At 36.0% G+C, this 19,909-nt stretch overlaps 1 protein-coding gene across 1 annotated transcript in view; it reads right to left on the reverse strand.

Moving 5' to 3' along the window:
* Window positions 1-15,478: 15,478 nt before the first annotated feature.
* LOC124619691 overlaps window positions 15,479-19,909 on the reverse strand; it is a 180,800-nt gene continuing 176,369 nt past the window's right edge. Inside the window, exons 11-12 of the mRNA XM_047146242.1 lie at window positions 18,666-18,831; window positions 15,479-16,837 (exon numbers count right to left, since the gene is read on the reverse strand). Coding sequence (XP_047002198.1) covers window positions 16,653-16,837; window positions 18,666-18,831 — 351 coding nt within the window. The 3' untranslated portion in view covers window positions 15,479-16,652. The remainder of the gene's footprint in view (window positions 16,838-18,665; window positions 18,832-19,909) is intronic.

A 19,909-nucleotide genomic window follows, 5' to 3' on the forward strand; every position in this document is an offset into this window, starting at 1 on the left:
CAGATGTGGACTCTGACCACAATCTATTGGTTATGAACTGTAGATTAAAACCGAAGAAACTGCAAAAAGATGGGAATTTAAGTAGATGGGACCTGGATAAACTGAAAGAACCAGAGGTTGTAGAGAGCTTCAGGGAGAGCATTAGGGAATGATTGACAAGAATGTGGGAAAGAAATACAGTAGAAGAAGAATGGGTAGCTTTGAGAGATGAAATAGTGAAGGTAACAGAGGATCAAGTAGGTAAAAAGATGAGGACTAATAGAAATCCTTGGGTAAGAGAAGAGATATTGAATTTAATTGAGGAAAGGAGAAAATATAAAAATGCAGTAAATGAAGCAAGTGAAAAGGAATACAAATGTCTCAAAAATGAGATTGACAGGAATTGAAAAATGGCTAAGCAGGGATGGCTAGAGGACAAATATAAGGATGTAGAGGCACATATCATTAGGGGTAAGATAGATACTGCCTACAGGAAAATTAAAGAGACCTTTGGAGAAAAGAGGTCCACTTGCATGAATATCAAGAGCTCAGATGGAAACCCAGTTCTAAGCAAAGAAGGGAAAGCAGAAAGGTGGAAGGAGTATATAGAGGGTCTATACATAGGCAATGTTCTTGAGGACAATATTATAGAAATGGAAGAGAATGTAGATGAAGATGAAATAGGAGAAATTATACTGCATGAAGAGTTTGACAGAGCACTGAAAGATCTAAGTCAAAACAAGGCCCCGGGAGTAGACAACATTCCGTTAGAACTACTGACAGCCTTGGGAGAGCCAGTCCTAACAAAACTCTACCATCTAGTGAGCAAGATGTATGAGACAGGTGAAATATCCTCAGACTTCAAGAAGAATATAATCATTCCAATTCCAAGGATAGCAGGTGTTGTCAGATGTGAAAATGACCAAACTATCAGTTTAATAAGCCATGACTACAAAATACTAACACAAATTCTTTACATACTATCAAATTCCAGTCATCCATGACTATTAAATTTTCGTCTCCCTTCACTATCTGAATAATTTATTTTATCTCATCACACATTTCAACAATCTCTTCATCATTGGGGAAGATCAGTTTGGATTCCGTAGAAATGTTGGAACACGTGAGACAATATTGACACTATGACTTATCTTGGAAAATAGATTAAGGAAAGGTAAACCTATGTTTCTAGCATTTGTATACTTAGAGAAAGCATTTGACAATGTTGACTGAAATACTCTCTTTCAAATTCTGAAGGTGGCAGGGGTAAAATACGGGGAGTAAAAGACTATTTACAATTTGTACATAAACCCGATAGCAGTTATAAGAGTCGAGGGGCACGAAAGGGAAGCAGTGGTTGGGAAGGGAGGGAGATGGGGTTGTAGCCTATCCCTGATGTTATTCAATCTGTGTATTGAGCAAGCAGTAAAGGAAACAAAAGAAAAATTTGCTGTTGGAATTAAAATCCATGGAGAAGAAATAAAAACTTTGAGGTTCACCGATGACATTGTAATTCTGTCAGAGACAGCAAAAGACCTGGAAGAGCAGCTGAACCGAATGGACTGTGTCTTGAAAAGAGGATATAAGATGAACATCAACAAAAGTAAAACGAGAATAATGGAATGTAGTCTAGATTAGTCTAGATTAGGAAATGAGATGCTTAAAGTAGTGAATCAGTTTTGCTATTTGCGGAGCAAAATAACTGATGATGGTGAAAGTAGAGAGGATATAAAACGTAGATTGGCAATGGCAATGAAATTGTTTCTGAAGGAGAGAAATTTGTTAACACTGAGTACAGATTTAAGTGTCAGGAAGTCATTTCTGAAAGTATTTGTATGGAGTGTAGCCATGTATGGAAGTGAAACATGGACAATAAATAGTTTGGACAAGAAGAGAATAGAAGCTTTGGAAATGCGGTGCTGCAGAAGAGTGCTGAAGATTAGATGGGTAGATCACATAACTAATGAGGAGGTATTGAATAGAATTGGAGAGAAGAGAAATTTGTGGCACAACTTGACTAGAAGAAGGGATCGATTGGTAGAGCACATTCTGAGACATCAAGGAATCACCAATGTAGTATTGGAGGGCAGCATGGAGGGTAAAAATGGTAGAGGGAGACCAAGAGATGAATACACTAAACAGATTCAGAAGGATGTAGGCTGCAGTAGGTACTGGGATATGAAGAAGCTCGCACAGGATAGAGTAGCATGGAGAGCTGCATCAAACCAGTCTCCAGACTGAAGACCACAACAACAACAGAATCCATTTGTTGTAGGACAGAACAAAGTAACTGCTAATGCAGCACCTGAAGGTCATATTAGTGCAAGTGTAAATTTCAACACATGACAGTTTGGCACAGTCCACAGGATGTGTTTAAATTAACATTCCACTTGCTGTACTTCACCAATTGCGGGGCTAGACAGTCCATCTACTGTTAATATTCATGGTTCATAATAATACTGTTCCTGCAAAATCAGTCACTTACGTAGCAACACAGTTCACAGTTTCCACATTGGCAATTATCATTTCAGCACATGTTGTATATCATAGTCAGGAAAATGAGCGTTATTAAATTCACAGTTTATGTAATGCAGTTCAATTCTAAACTGACAACAATACTGTCTGTTCAAGTGTGCATTGTCACTGCCACAGGCATCATTCTGCAAAAACCAATGGTGTTTGCATAATAGAGCATCTTTTTAGAATATCCATAATAAAGTCAAATTCCAAACCACTCAAACAAAAAAATATCCAGTATTAATATTGCGTTAAAATGCACACCATTGCTACACACAGTAGTCAGTACTTGCTTCCATACCACCATGCTTTCCCACCAAATCCTACAGTCTGCTCCACACTGTTCAACATAGCAACTATTGATACCTCTCTTGCTCCACAGTTCTTACAACACTTCTGTCTAATGCATTCTGTTTCACACAATACATTTAATAAAACTATTCAAAAGATCACCAGAAAGAAAATCAAGTCTTTATATATGGAACTTGTACAGAAATTAGCACAGCACACATAGTCACACTTTTCATGTTCTACACTATATAACCAAATGAAAAATATTCTACGTCATCAGAAATGTATCAATGGAGTACAAGGCAGTAAAGGAAGGGAAAAAAATTATATCTCATTATTAGCCATGGCATCACAAGTTATCCAACCAGAAATCTTTTTCTTCTTTCCATTTCACTTCAGTGACACCCACTGCATCTATATCAAGCTTTAGCACTTCTATTTTCAGATTTTATAGCTTCCCTACCACACACAAACTTCTGACATTACTAGCCCTGTCTAAATCTTCTCCTCATGGTCATCTCCCTCTTGGCAGTCCCATCCCAGAGATCTGAATACGGGGACCAGTCTGAAATATTTTGCCAATGGAGAGATCATCATGACATTTTATCATTTACAGGCCACATGTCATGTGCATATACATTACTGTAAGTGCCTATAATGTAGAGGTTTTCATTTCTTCTCACCTTAGCATCAAAAATATCCTCAGAAGATTACAGTTCAAATTCCACAACAATTGCTCTATTGAGAATGCCATTTACATGTTCACTCAGCAAATTTTACAAGCATTATATAATAAAATGGCTCTTCTTGGTATTTTCTGCAACCCATCAAAGGCATTTGACTGTGTGAATCAGTATTGTCCTAGATAAATAGAAGTTTTATGGGACTGATGCTTTAGCCAACTAATGAATAATGTCACATCTAACCAAAAGAATACAGAAAACTGCATTTAGGAATTCAACCAATATAGCCTGGGGATGTCATTCTCACTGGAGAGAAATCACATATGGGGTTTTCCAAGGTTCAAACTTAGGCCCAACAATGTTCCTCATATATGTAAATGATCTTACCTGTTATATACAACAACAAGAGTTAGTTTCTTTTGGAGATGACATTAGTATTATAATCAGTCCAAGCATACATGCAGAAACAGAAGAAATGACATACAATGTTCTTAAAAGTATCATTGACTGCTTTTTAAACCAGGACATAACATATTCAGTTCCACATATCCAGGGTACTACACTAATGATAAGTGCTATATGTGGTTAGGAAATAATAATCAGGGTGGAAACTTCAAAATTCTAAGATGTCTATACATTTTGGAACTCCTAAGACAGCTTAGTTCAGCCACATTTACACTTAATGACTTAAGGGCAGATTCATCATGCACCCACCTTCCTCCCCCCCCCCCCCCTCCTTTCCCCCCTTGCTTTTGGGGCTGCCACCGTTGCCACCCATGCACCCACACCACCCCATCCAGTCAGCCCACATGCTTTTCATTAATTCTTTCATCACTCAGCTCAAACGAACTGAGTTATTAAGTACGCTTACTTTCCTATGTAGCATGTGCGTCCACATCATCATATTTTATATGTTTCTGTCTGGCACATAGATAGCTAACACATACCTATGAGAAAAGTCATGGCCATTCTAGTGACCTCAATATGTTATTCTGTCTGGAATTGATTTGAGAAAAGTCACGAATATTCTACTTTTTTCTTGTACAGAGAACCATCAATACATAGCATTATAACAGATATAAATAACTATCATGGTATCTCTCTCATACCAACAACCTATAAGATTCTGTCAAAAGCTCTGCAAAATAGGAAAGAAGAACAGCTAGATCCACAGCTGGCAGAGTATCAAGGAAGTTTCAAGAAAGGCAATCATGCATCGAACAGATAATGAACCTCAGATCCATCCTTTCATACCTGAAGCATAGCAATAAAAATTTTGTTGTGACCTCTGTGGATTTCAAAAAAGCATATGACTCAATTGATCATAAAACCCTGATCAGAATTCTAGAAGAACTTGGGCTAGACAAGAAGACCAAAGTGATAATCCAGCAAACACTAACCAACACAACCTCAAAAGCGAAATTTAGAGGAGAATCATCAGATGCTTTTGAAATGAAGACTGGAGTGAGGCAAGGAGGTGGGCTCACACCTCTGTTCTTCAACTGTGCCCTTGAGAAGTTGATTTGTAAGTGGTGCAAAGAACTGGAAAACCAAGGAATTTAAAATGTTGTCAGGCTGGGTTACAAGAAACAAAATCTTGAAATCAGTTGTCTCACTTTTGCAGATGATCTTGCAATTTTTTCTGGTTCCAGGTAACAGCTGAGAGATTAATGAGCTTAAAGTACAAGCACAGAAGGCTGGCATCCAAATTTCATGCGAGAGAAGCGAGTATACCTAACGAACATAAATTCACTACTAAGGGAGCTTGTAGTAAGTCAAGGCAAAATTAAGCAAGTTGAAAAGTTTAAATATCTTGGAGAATGAGTAACAGCCACCTTATCAGAGAAAGAAGCCTTTGTATCTCACATGAACAAAATAGAAACAGCATTCCATTTAACCAAAAAGATCTACAACTAAAGATCGGTATTGTTTAATGCAAAGTTAAGATATCACTGCAGTTTTATCCATCCTGAGATCTTATACTCTTCTGATCATGCCTAGTAACGAAAAAAAAAGTCTAATAAAAAAACTGGAGGCCAAGGAAAGGAAGATTTTGAGGAAGATCTTAGGTCCCATCAAAGAGAATCGGGAATATAGAAGTCGTCATAATAAAGAACTGCATTCCCACATAGAGAAGATAACCGATACCATCCGGTAAAGAAGAATTATGTTTTATGGATATATGACCAAATGATCCCTGGAAGACTCACCAATCACATGATCACCTACTTTCAGGAGAAGAAAACAAAATGGGTCTAGTTCACTGAGGTGGAGAAAGATCTTAAAGAAGTGGGGTTCACCCATGATGACATCTTGGAGTGTGCCCCACCCAAGGAGAAACTTATGGCATGACAGGGTTTCCAAGAAAAGCCAAAACTAGAAACAGGAAAGGCTTGGACCTGGGAGAGGAAGAATCAACACCAAGAATGAATGTGGGAGTACTGGGCAAACATCAGAACAAGTAAAGCGAGACAGTTGTAATAACGTGGTCCAAAGATGGCCTATACGAAATGAATGAATGAATGAATTCATAGTAATTTCTCAGTAAAAATATTGTTATGAGGCTTGTAACAAAATTTTTACTAATAACCAACAACAGTTTCCCATACCTAACTCATAATATGAGCTAGCTACTGGAAACTATTGACACGTATATCTCCGGTAATATTGACTTTCGAGAAAATTCCTAAAAACACATTGTTACTATATAGGCCCTCTATCAAACACACTAGAAAGGAATGGAATAAAAGTTTCACACACATAAATTGCCTGCTGACATCATCATTGGAAACCCACCCCTGTATTACACTTCATAAGGTACGTATTGGCTTGTTGTTTTCACAGTAGGTACTTGTTCACAGTCCATAAAAGTCTGGAAGCGAACATTCTGGCAGTGAATGTTCTTGAAACAACCAAGCCACATATATAAGGAAGCAGAATCGCTGCCAGGTTAATAGGGAAAAGATAGGGGGATCCAATATTAGAATCAGAATTCAGAAGAGCTTAGGAACGCTTAAAATCAAATGAGGGAGAAGGCATATCCTTGAAATAACTTGGAACTGATAAAAAGTGAACAACTGCAATTATTGGCTATTACCACAGACTTAAATCAGTCTTGTGCTTATTGATATTAGAAATACGCAGAGTGTGACTGTGTGTTTTTTAGTGCTGAGTGTGCTAGTGTTTGCTTTTTCAGTGCGAATAAAGTGTTTATTCAAGAATAATTGGCATCTAATTTATCTACATCATAACAATGTAATAAAATGGATCATTATGTAATAAGAAAAAGAAAAGCAGAAACATATGAAGACTCTGGTCACCATTCAATCACAAAAACGCTATCAGATGTACAAGTAGAGCCCAGCACTTCGTCAAAACTTACACAATGAAGTTCATCGACTGATTCCTCTAATCCCACAGATATTGGCAGTTATTTGGATATATTAGCATCAAGAAATATTAGTGATGATATGAAACACAAGCTTCTCACAGCTCCAAGGAAACCTGAAAAAGTTTATATCTTTCCTACTTCCGAGCACAACAAGAGGGTACGGGTTGAACACAGACAAGTGCACGATAATCACTTTGAACAGTATCCATGGCTGGTGTTCTCACAAGTTAAAAAGGGACTTCTTTGCATTAACTGTTCAATTATTGTGAAGAATAAAATGGTTGGAGGAAAGAAGTCCCTTATCACCAAGAAACTTCTGACTGAACCACTAATCAAGTTTGCCAAACTTACTTTTAAAGATGGTGACCTTGAGACTCACTGTCAGCTTTCAAGTACCACAATGAAGCATCAAGAGATGCTAAATTATTTTTGGTGACATGAGACAACCACAAATTTAGAGATCATAAATCAATTGTCAAGACAGAGAATGGAAAGCATTCAGGAAAACAGAGACCGTCTTGCACCTATAATATAAACAATCATATTTCATGGAAAGCAAATTATTCCTCTGCAGGGGCATAGAGATAATAGGAGTCTATTAGAAAACGAAAATGATTGGGAAAGTATATTGATTAATGAGGGAAACTGTAGAGCTCTTCTAAGATTTAGAACTGACGTTGGAGACTTGCAACTAAAACATCACCTTGTGACCACTAAAGTGAGAACGCCACTTACATAGTAAAACAACATGTAACAAACTTATTTCATGCTGTGAAACAGTGATGTTATCGAGAATACTGTAGGAAATCAAAGATTCTTGTTATTACAGCATAATATTCGATGAGACTACAGACATAGATATGTTGATGGTGATGGAAAATTACACTAAAGATCTTTGGGTTTTGTTGACATTCATAAAGTCAATGATTGTAGTGGAAACATTGACAATGAATCTCAAGAGAGTTAGGATGAAGAGCATAGCATTACTGGTGAAGTATTAGGTACTACAATTCTAAGGAGAATGGAAAGCCTTTCTTTGTCACTGGAGAACTGTGTGGGTATAGGCTGTCATGGTTGCTCAGTTAATATTTCGGAATTGAAAGGACCTGTGGCTACAATAAAAAGAAAGCTATCAATGCGCAAGTAGCACCGTGTCGAAGTCATCAGCTCAACCTCTCTGTCTGTCGCAGTTGCTACGTTACAAGTGTGAGAAACTCACTTGGTACATTGAAGAAGTAGTATTGTTCTTCACACCATCTAGCAAGCGATTCACAACATTGAAGAGTCACTTAAAACACTCACTGCAGTCATATTGTCAAATGAAATGGATTGAGTGATATGATTCAATTTGTAGCTGATCTCGGAACAGTCTGCAAATTTCTCAAAGAAAGGACAGTGTTGGACAGATAGAACAATGGCTGCCAAAGCCAATATTCTTCTTCAAGCTGTCTCTGACTGCATGTTTATTATCACTCCATTTACACTGAGTGACACTATGAGTATAACATATCCAGTTAGCAAAATCGTACAAGATCCTAGCTTGGATGTAGTGATGGCAAAAGCAAAATTAGATTCAATCCAAAAGGTGTACAACAGCATGAGAGCTAATGCTGATAGTCAGTTTGCTCGTATTGTTGAAAAAGTGAACACAGTGATGGAAGAGTTAGGTGTGGAGATGAGTGTCCCTCACCTTACAGGCAGACAAAGATACAGAGAAAACTGCAATCACAATGATGATGCTATGACATATCGGAAAAGAATTGTTTTTATTCAAACACTGGACCATGTTAGGACTGACATGAGAGAACGTTTTTGCTGAAGACAATATTTATAATTTATAATTCAACATACTTTTGCCCTCACAACTACTGAAATACGACGGTAATTATCTGGCACATAAATTGAATCAGTGTTTAACTGAACTACGATTCTTGAAGAAGAATCACACTTTGTGATTAAAAAGAGACCAATGGGAGAGATTCTTCGACACAAGCAAATGAGCATAAACACCCTTAATAATCATGATTCTGTTATACAAGTGTTCTCTCTTTGTCCTTGATCTGACTATCCCCCTTTGCACATGCTGTACAAAATATTTGCTTCTCTCCTGCATCTATTGCTATGGTAGAAAGAAGTGTTTCAATAGTGCAGTATACAAAGACATGGCTGAGGTCGACAATGGAGGAGGATTGAGTAAATCGCTTAGCTCTGTGGAACATTGACCCTGACATTGATTGACCTATTGCCAGGAAGAGTAGGTGCATAGAATTCATCATTTCAGGAAGAGTACCACGACTGTAACTTTTTTAATCATAAGATTGCATTGTGTTGTACAGTTGTATAATCATTTCAAATAAAACTTTCTTAAATTTTGCATGTGATTTGATTTTTTTTTTTTTTATTACAGTAAATGTAAAGGAAGCTCAAGATATCTTTAGTGCCCGCTCCTTGAGATTTTTCTGTATTTACCACTGTTTACACTCAGAATCATTGCGAATCTTGAAGAGAGAAAAATCAGTAAGTTGACATATTTTGCTTATCTACATTTGATAATGTCATAGTGTAATCAATTCAGCCATCACCTTTAGCAAAGAAAGTCTTCATTATTAAAAAATGTGCTGTAAAAATAATATGTGTGCTCACCCATGATCTTCTCATGGACATCTGTTTAAGGAGATGGGTATTCTGACTATTGCTTCATAGTATTTTTATTCCCTTATTGAGTTTGTTGTAAATAATTCACTACAGTTCAAAAGGAATAATGATGTACATACTTAAAATACCAGAAGATAAAATTACATGTATTACTCCACATTAAGGTTGTCTCTAGCTTTTGTGCACAATGCACCAACAAAAACTTTGTATCACGTACCCAATGATGCAAAATGTCTGACAGACAGCAAAGTAAAATGTGAAAATAAGAGGAAAAAATTTCTCCTTGACATATCCTTCTATTCCATAGAAGAACATTCCATGGAGTATTTACTTAACTTTATGGGCTCCATTCCACTTTTTGTGTACATAGCCCACAGTTGTTTGGTTCATCTTTTATCAGGTTAGGTACAACTGTTCAATTTATGATACTTCTGAGCAATGGTCTTGTATGTATATGCATAGTGCATCTGCAGAAATAGGATTAGATTTTACAGTTTCTGCAGCAGTGTGAGTTCTTTTTTAACAGGCTCCATATGGTTTGATGGAGAAGTACAAATTAATTTAATTACCCTTTCTGGACTAATTCCCCACTTCTTGCTTCTCCACTAATGGTTGTGACTGTGTCCACAGCTATTTATCAGCTCTAATAGAAGGTCTAGTAAAAATAATGGAAGTCACAAGGAGTACGCTAACCATATTCCAGATAAAGTGAATTCTTCTGTAAATTGGCTGTGCAAGTTACATTTACTACAAACATTCACATGTGGACCATTCTGTGATTAGTGTCACACAGTCATGCCTTTGTGAGATTGTGCCACTTTTTTTTGTAATCATAAGTCAGTTTAAATACAATTTTCACTAACAGTGTAAATACCTGCTGAATACTAGTGGTTGGTTCAAATCGTATTTAGTCTTCTATAGTGTGTGTTTCAAATTGTTTTGTGTCCAACATTAACACTATATGAAACTGTTTAGTTACTTTGCTCAGTTGGTTATACTGACGATGAGTGCGCATTTCCTGACAACATCATACATTCAATAATGACAGTAGCCTTCTACTTGTTAATTTGTGTTAGTGAACAGATTTTTTCATTTATGGAGGAAGAAATTGCTGTAGAAGATAATTCAAGAGGGAGACAAAAGAGGGAAAGAAAGCTAAACATGTCCATCAACATAAATCACCATACAGTGAAACAAAGAAAACTGATGTGACTAATTGCTACAGAAACATTTTAGGAATGATTGAAGGAGCTTTGTAGATTTAGATTTCTGTGCTCATATAAGTGATTCAATTCCTATGCGCAATGAGGGAGATGTTAGGACCATATGTCAACTTGTGATTGCTTGTAAGAAGAAGTTCAGCTGAACTAAGTACTAAGAGAAACCAATAGAATGGCCATTCTGAACATTTTCTAAATCAAAATATTTACCCAGAAGATTTAGATTTTGGATTAACAGTTTTGTTCAACAACAACGCAAGCAAGCATTTAAATAATATGGTATATCACAAAGATTTATAGCAGAAAGACATTGTGAATTGTATATGAAAATGGTTAATGTGAATATTTTATAGTGCAATAGGAAGGTTTTCAGTAATAACATTTTAGTTTGATATGAATCCTATTAAAGTCATACATAATGTGAAGGACAATCAAACAATTTAAAATTGGTGATGGTAAAATAGTCTATATTAAAACTGAGTGAAAGTCCAAATCTGCAATAGCTGTTTATCATGTTTTCACAGTATGACATCCAGTTTCATACCCTGGAAGTATTTCTTCACGTCATATAAAACTACTACTTCATGGGACACAAAATCCATGGTACAAGTGTGCGTAAAGACATGTCACTCCTTGGTAAAAACTTGGATGAAAAGGCAGAAAATTCTATTAAACCAACAAAAATCTAAAAAAGTATAAGAAACATAAAAAATATATAAAACAAAGTATCTAAAATGGTGCTAAGTAATGCTAGCAAGTTAACATAAAAATCAAACCCTATCACTCTTTTAAACAGTCCACATTAATGTGGAGAATATTCAGACCATATAATGGAACTTAGCAAAATCAGAACAGAGCTGACAAAGACAAATTCACGTACAAAAACCATGCTGAAACTAAGCTCTCAAAACAGGCCAAAAATGCCTTGGGAGTAGTAGGGGATGGGGACAGGGAATGGGGAAGGATTGTGTATGGGGGACATGGCTGGGGATGGAGGAGGTGGCTGGGGACTGTTTAACAAATGATTGGAGTCAATTTCTATGTTAACTTGGTCTAGCATTACTTTTCATTATTTTATATATTTTGTTTTTTATATTTATTATGTTTCTTATATTTTTATATGTATGTTTTTATAGTTTCATTGATTTAATACTATTTTTCCATCAGGGACTATAACTTGAAGGTTCTATTATCTTGTAGATGGAACCAGTTAGTTCAGTTTCCTTAGCTATAAGTAATTTTAATTGTACCTTACTTCTCATAAGTGTAATGGTTAATATTTTCTATTTCTTGTATTGGATTGTTATTTAACACTGAGGTCCCTTTTGTTACTTGATTTGTAACATCCAATCTGCATATCCTTTTAATTTGGTTCCTACCACTAGATGTTGCAATCAACAACTTGCAGTGGGTGGCACAGGGTTAGTTCCATAGTATTCAGTGTGTGGCCAGCACTGTAACATGTAGTTCTATTTGAGACATGCCTATATATTTTAGTATATTGACAACTCCCAAGGATTGTGTGTCTTTTAATTATTTGTTTCTCTCATGAATTTGACAATGGTTTTATCCTATAATACATGAATTGTCATGTGCTGTCTGGGCTCATCTTTTGACTGTGTTTTGGAGATGTATTAGTGATCATGCATGGTTCAGATCAGATGGCCATCTGCTGTTTCATCCAAGGTTTTACTGAAGGGTGACATGTTTTTACATACACTTGTACTTCGGAATTTATGACCCACGAAGTATTAGTTTTATGTGGCCTAAAGAGATATCTCTGGGGTATGAAACCAGTTGTCATACTGTGAAAACTTGATAAATAGCTATTGCAGATTTGGACTTCCACTCAGTTTTAATATAGACTATTTTACTATCTCTGATTTTAAATTGTTTCATTGTCCTTCACATTATGTACAAGATTTCTTGCCTGACATATAAGGTTATCTGTTGCTATCAAAGTCAGTTGACAACAAGAAGGATGTTATGAGCATGCTATTCATTGGAATGATTACTGTGAAAAATTGCATTTTGGATTAAAAGATAATTTTCTTCTATAATAATAGCAGAAATAATTCATTAGTTATGCATTTGCCAAATTAATCATTTTTTATTTGTATTTTTTACAAATTATTGGCTCACAGCATATTAAATCCAACATGTTGTCCTTAAATTTGAAGAACACAACTGCAAACTCGTTTCACATTTTTCATGTTTCTAGAAGTAAGCCGCACACACAGTAACTCCATATTTTACAATTTCTGAAAAATTTCCCGGGTTAGGAGTAATAAGTTTCTTGCTAATCCCGTAAAATTTTGTTTTTTGGATTTGAAACACTGCTTCTCATATATGTTTCAACAGCTGTGCTGGCATAGTGGAGCTGCTGACTAGCTAAGTTTTGGCTGAGCTATGTCACAGCAGGTAAACATAAATTTTGTGGAAATTCAGTTAGGATGATAGGTTTAATAAAATGTGTAAGTGAACTAATAATGCAACACTTTTCTAGTGGAACATTGTGGAATATTCCCGCTTCAGTTCTGATTGGTGGAAGTGATATAAGTAGCCTTCAAAATGGCGATGTGTTCAAAGCAGAGAGCTGCCATTCAGTTTCTTTTCTTGGAAAACCAGAGAATTGCAGATATCCATGGGTGCTTGCTGCATGTCTATGGAGACCTGACAGTGAACAAAAGCATAGTGAGTTACTGGGTGAGACATCTTTCACAACTGCAACAAAGTCACACAAACCTGGCTGACCTCCCTTGTGCTGGCTGGCCACACACAGCTGCAACTCCTGCAGTGTTGAAACACATGAACACTCTCATTCAAGATAATCAACAGATCACTATCAAACACCTTGCTGCACAAATGAACATCTCTGTTGGTTGTGCTAACACACACACCACCCAACTGACACCATAAACAGCAATGGAGGATCACCTATGCAGAATCGCTTGCACATTATGAGGTTGGTCATGCGAATTTTTTATAGCACATCATCACAGGTCATGAGACATGGGTTCATCATTTTGAAGTGGAAACAAAACTGCAGTACATGGAAAGGCACCATGCCAACTTTCCTCTGAAAAATGTTCAAAGCTGTACCCTCAGTTGGTAAAGTCATGGCAACAGTCTTCTACTCTACAGCAGTTATTCTATTTGATGTCCTCTGTCATGGTGCAATGAACAACTGTGAAGTGTATTGTGTTACTCTTAGAAAGTTGAAAAAATGATTTCAGCATGTTCATGCCATAAAAATGCAAACAAACTTATCTTTCTCTGTGACAACACAAGACCTCACACAAGTCTGCACACCCACAAGGAGCTCACAAGACTTCAATGGATTGTTCTTCCTCAACCATGCTACAGCCTAGATGTCACACCTTCCAACATCCATCTGTTTGTCCCAATGAAGGAGGCACTCTGCAAGAACCAGAACATGGATGTCAGGAAGGCAATTAATGGAGCAAGATGTAGGCTCCAATATTGACCACTAGAGTTGTATCGTGCAGGCATGCAAGTCCTCCCACTAAGGTGAAATAAGGCTGTCACACTGAATGGTGATTATGCTGAAAAACAGGGTTTTTTAGCCAAAAGAATGAGGAATAAAATGGTTTATTCAAATCCTGAATAAAATAAACCTGCTTTCAAAAAGATAATTTGCTGAATCACTTATCGAAAGCCCCTCATACATGCTGTTTCAGTTTTATTTAAAAAATTTCCAATTCAGATATTGCAAATTGGATGCCATGGTCCTTAAATACCAAGAACTCAACGTACAAAACTAGGTACTGTTAATCATAACGTGACATGTCATGCTGAAAAAAAGCAAGTTTCAAACAATCTCCATCTTCTATTGGAAAAGCTTGCAAATTAATAATCTTGACTGCATCAACTTCATTATAATTTACTGTATAATAATATAATATTTTGAGCAGAGGTGTTAAAGTACTTCCTTAGAACAGATAATCCATACATTGCTTCCTGTTAAATATATCTTGTGACAAACCTATGGAGGTAAAGTTACAGACAATTGATCTCACACTGTGGCTCATCAACACACATTCTAGCCACAGACCATTTGCCACTGGAACAGAAGAGGAGGTCAATGGCAATGGTAAATAATGTGCACTCTGTGATACCCCATATACGTACAATATGTATATGTGTGAGTGTTTTCCAACAAGGGAGAGAGGGAGGTTGCACACACTAGCACACATGCTTGACTCCCAAAACAATTTATAGACAGGCAATAAAGACAGTACCTACTTACAGCTTCTGAAACCACACTTACCTTTTGTTTATGTATTTTTATTGCTGCATTTTTGTCCATAGTACTGGGAGCTGTTTCTCTTGGCAGTGGGTACTGACTTGTCCATGTCTGTTTATGTCTATTGTGTGTATATTGTCTGTTAACTGGACATGTGAGTTATAGTTCCATATTTGAATGTGCACATTGTGATATAAATCAGAAATTCCTTACATCACTTGTACAGTTTTGGTTCATGAACTTGATATTTCAGGAACATTAGGAAATGCACTCAACTGCTACAATAGTAATCCCTCAGAACTGCATCTTCAGAAGAGTGATTTTGTGATGTAGCAAGGATACTAGGTCTTTTTTAAACACATAACATTATATAAATTATATATAAAAATTTATTTGTCAATATGAAATTAAATATATTTACATTGCATTTTGGAACTTAAATGAACTGTCTGTACAATTCAAACTCAATAGGAAACCTTTAAAGTACATTATTTTGACACATGCATTTCATTGCTATACAAAGTATGTTGCTACCAGAAAGTATGACCTTCAGTAGCTGGAATTCATGTCAAGAACAGATAGCCTTAATTTTGACAACAAATGCAGTACCATTCTGAATTTTAAGTGTGTTATAGGGAAGCTTAAACCATCCCTCTCTCTTTCAGTTGTATGTCGACAGGTTTCGCATCTTGCTTTCTCTGTTTAGGATCTTTAAATCTTCCACACATTTCTGTATGAGTCTTAAGATGTTTGTTTATCAGAAAATTTGAAGGGAGTGACAAAATGTCAGATTTTTCCAAAAACAGATCTCTAAGTAGGCATGCCAAACATCAGTAAAAAGTTTTAAAGGATTAGAAGAAACAGCTAACTGGCAGTGAAAATGCAGCATCAAGGAGAATGAGTTGCAGTTCTTTGAAGTCAGTATAATTTTCTGTGATCTGCTGATCTTTTCTAACAGTTTCTGTACTTTAGTACAGTATATTTCTAAATCACTCATGTACAGCTCTTGATTCATTATCTGCTTTGCAAATACACTGGGTAGCCGTAAGTATGTAATGTTCAGTTAGGAATCCTAGAATCTGTTTCAGATATAAATGATGCAACTCTTCATTGCCTTTACTTATAAATTGTAAAATGTATGACTTTATCCTCACTGTTCACATTATTAAGTAACACAACTACAGCAGAAAATGTTATAAGTTACTGTTCATGCAGAGCTGTCATAGTTACTGAGAGAAATTTGACAAATTGTATTTACAACTGAGACATAGCAGAGTTCTCTTACTAAAAGTCATGCACCTAAACATCTGTTGACATTTCTTCTTAGAGACCTCAACTGTCAAATACGTTTCTTTAAAAAAATGTTATTTAATGGAAGGTAGTATACTGAATACAAAGTCCAACTCAACACACTTGACACTTACATGCATGCTTAAGACCATCAATGTTTTATAATTGTTTCTGCAAGTAACATTTGATAAAAAAATTTCTTGCTGAGTCTCACAATCAAGACTGAAATCATTGTTCATGTTTATTCCATAGAGTAAGTCACAGGAATGATGATAACAATTTCAGCCAGTCAGTCATCTCTTTTGCTGGCTCCAAGGATGAAATAATCTTGAAGCAATTATCAATGTCATTGGCATGCTTTATGATTTTGAGACATGATATGCATCCATCCGCCACTTCTTATCTTCAACATTGTTTTCGCTGGATTTTCTCTGTCGTTTGAGCCAGAGGTAAGCTGTGGTGAGGCAGGAAGTGACCAGTACTGTTAACAGCAAGACAGAAACCACGAGGAACGCAGGCATTGACATACAAATGCCATCTGAATCTGTAAATAAATAAGAAAACATTATTTGGACTCATTTCATAATGACTTGCAAAAGCTAAGATATACTGCCAGGCTTCTCCTTCATCTGTTCATAGGTCAATCTCTTGTGCCACACACTACCTATTACAATGTAGTTTGAAGTACGGAGAACGAAGGTGATCCCAAAGGAGTCAAAGTCAGTTACATCATCGTTTACATCTACAACCCACCATACAGTGCATTGCAGAGGTTACCTTGTAACATCAATCTGTGTCTCCCTCTACAGATTTTACCCTCTACATTCCCCCTTATACCATGGAATTTATTACTTGATGTCTTAACAGATATCCTATCATTCTGTCCCTTCTTTTTGCCAGCATCTTCCACATATTCCTTTCCTCAATGATTCTGCAGAGAACCTCCTCATTCCTTATCTTATCAGTCCACATAATTCTTCTATAGCACCACATCTCGAATGCTTCTATCCTCTTCTGATTTTCCTACATGTCTCACTGCCATACAATACTGTGCTCCAAATGTACATTCTCAGAAGTGTCTTCCTCAGATTAAGACCTATGTTTGATACTAGTAGGCTTTACTTGGTCAGGAATGTCCTGTTTGCTAGTACTAGACTGCCTTTTATGTCCTCCTTGCTCCAACTGTAATGGGCTATTTTGCTGCCTAGGTCAAAGAATGCCTTAACTTCATTTACTTTGTGATCACCAATTATGATGATAAGTTTCTCACTGTTCTCATTTCTGCTGCTTCTCATTACTTTTGTCTTTCTTTGGTTTACTCTCAATTCATATTCTGTACTCATTTGATTGTTCATTCCATTCAGTAGATCCTTTAATCCTTCTTCACTTTTGCTGAGGATATTAGTATCATCAGAGAATGTTATTATTGATATTTTTTCACACTGAATTTTAATTACTTTCTTGAACCTTGCATATATTTGCATAATCACTTCTTCAATGTTCAGATTGAACAGTAGGGGAAAAGGTCTACATCCCTGCCTTTCACCCTTTTTAATCTGAGCACGTTATTTGTGGTCTTCCACTCTTATTAGCTCCTCTTGATTTCTGTACATATCATATTTCATCCATTGTCTCCACCATTTTTTTCAGAATTTGAGCATCTTACGGTACTCCATTTTACATTGTAAAACTATTTTTCTAGGTTAGAAACTACATGAAGATGCCATACCTCCTTCCCTGGTGCACTGTACTATATAGAGAGTCCAAATGTATCATAGATTAGATTTCTTGAACTAACAAGAACTTTGTTCTAGGATGAAGCTTACTTTTCTTGTCTGATTTTCTATTGTATACTGATTTCCATGTTTGTTACACACATTTAATCAAACTGTACTAGTGTGATTATTACTAGAACATTATTCAATGTGCTTCCCAAGTGGAGATCTTACAAGATAGTTAAATAGGAAAATAAGAGAAATAGTGTAAGGGATTTACAGTAGTTGTAAATGGAGAATTGATAATCAGATTAAGTAATGGTAATTAAGATTAAAGTAGATATAGCTGTTCTAACTACTACATACATAATGAGGTCAGCATATACCGTATTTGAGAGTTTGCTGTTTTATGGTGCTCTTTACAATTGAAAGTTTTTTATCTACCTTTACTGATATTTAGAACTCACTACATTTATCTGAAAGAATGGAGATAAATAATCAGAAAATTAAAATGTTTTACAGAATCAAACAATGGGAAATCCAGGAAGACACACAAAATTGATAATAAATAAGTGTAAAGAGTACAAAAAATAATTTATTGAGTATTTGACTGTGAATACTGTGGTAAATTTTAATAAGTATCTTAAATATACTTACATGAACCAATATTTATAACTGTTGAACGAGATCCAGTAAGAGCATCCAAGTCATCAATGTCTTCAGGAGCAATCACCCTGAATGAACGAAAAACCTTGAGTGGCTCCCCATCTGTGGAATTGTCAGTCCACAGGTCTCGCCTTCTACGAGATATGGGGTTTAGACTCTGTTTGGGAAAAATTTCAAATTACCAACTTTTCCATCATTTGTTATTGAATTTTAAATAGATATCTCATCACTTTTAATGTAGTAATATACTTACTAAAGGAACAGTCTTACAGTTGTTTCTGACATACTTTAGCAACATCCAAAATAGCACGCAAATGTTCCTGAAAGTAAGTTCTACAAATACTTTTTGCATGGCTGCAGTTTTCAAATGAGCTTGTGTACAGTAGTCATGTTTCCTTGTGCACTTACACTGTGTGTAAGTGGCATGTAATGAAAACTGAACTGAAATGCTAGAAACTGAATTACAGATATTTGAAGTTTATGGTTGGTATATCAAAGTGTATTGTTCAGTCTGTATTTCAGCAGTCTTGAAACATGAAAACATGGAAGATATTAGACAACTTTAAAAGAAATTAATCTCATCTGATAAACAAAAATTGTTTAATCTTACAATATGGTCTTTGAAAGCAAAAATTTGAGCATGACTACAAGAATACATCACTGCTTTGAAATAATGCTAACCAATTATATTTTTACTATAGATATCAGGATCTTTCAGAATGGCTTCATTTTCTCCTTATACTTCTGTTCTCTTCAGCTGTCTAACAGTGAGCAGCAGAGTGTACCACTGTTACTTCCTTTACTGTTCCAGTTGTACATGGGGAGAACGACAGTTTTGCACCCTTCTATTTTTACCATTATGGGCTTTTTACAAGTTATATGTAGAAGAAAACAATAATTTGTTTGAATCTTCTAGAAATGTACAATCTCAAAATTTTATCAGTAAACTCTGTTGTGATTCACATTCCTCACCAATAGTACCTGTCTCTGGAATTTGATGATTATCTCTAAGAAGCCACAATAAAAGTGTTGCTTCTCTTTTGTTATCTCCTCTATTAATCTTACCAGGTAAGTGTCCCAGACTGATGGGTGTTTCTCAAGTGTCAGTCAAATAAGAGTTTTACTACATTAACTGCATTTTCTGTGACTGCTTACCAAACATGACAACAATATTAAAGAGAAAAACACTTCCTAATGTTCTGCAGACTTATCTTTAGTTGGTCATGACCAGCTTT

This window comes from Schistocerca americana, chromosome 6, assembly GCF_021461395.2.
Source record: "Schistocerca americana isolate TAMUIC-IGC-003095 chromosome 6, iqSchAmer2.1, whole genome shotgun sequence".
Classification (NCBI taxonomy): domain Eukaryota; kingdom Metazoa; phylum Arthropoda; class Insecta; order Orthoptera; family Acrididae; genus Schistocerca; species Schistocerca americana.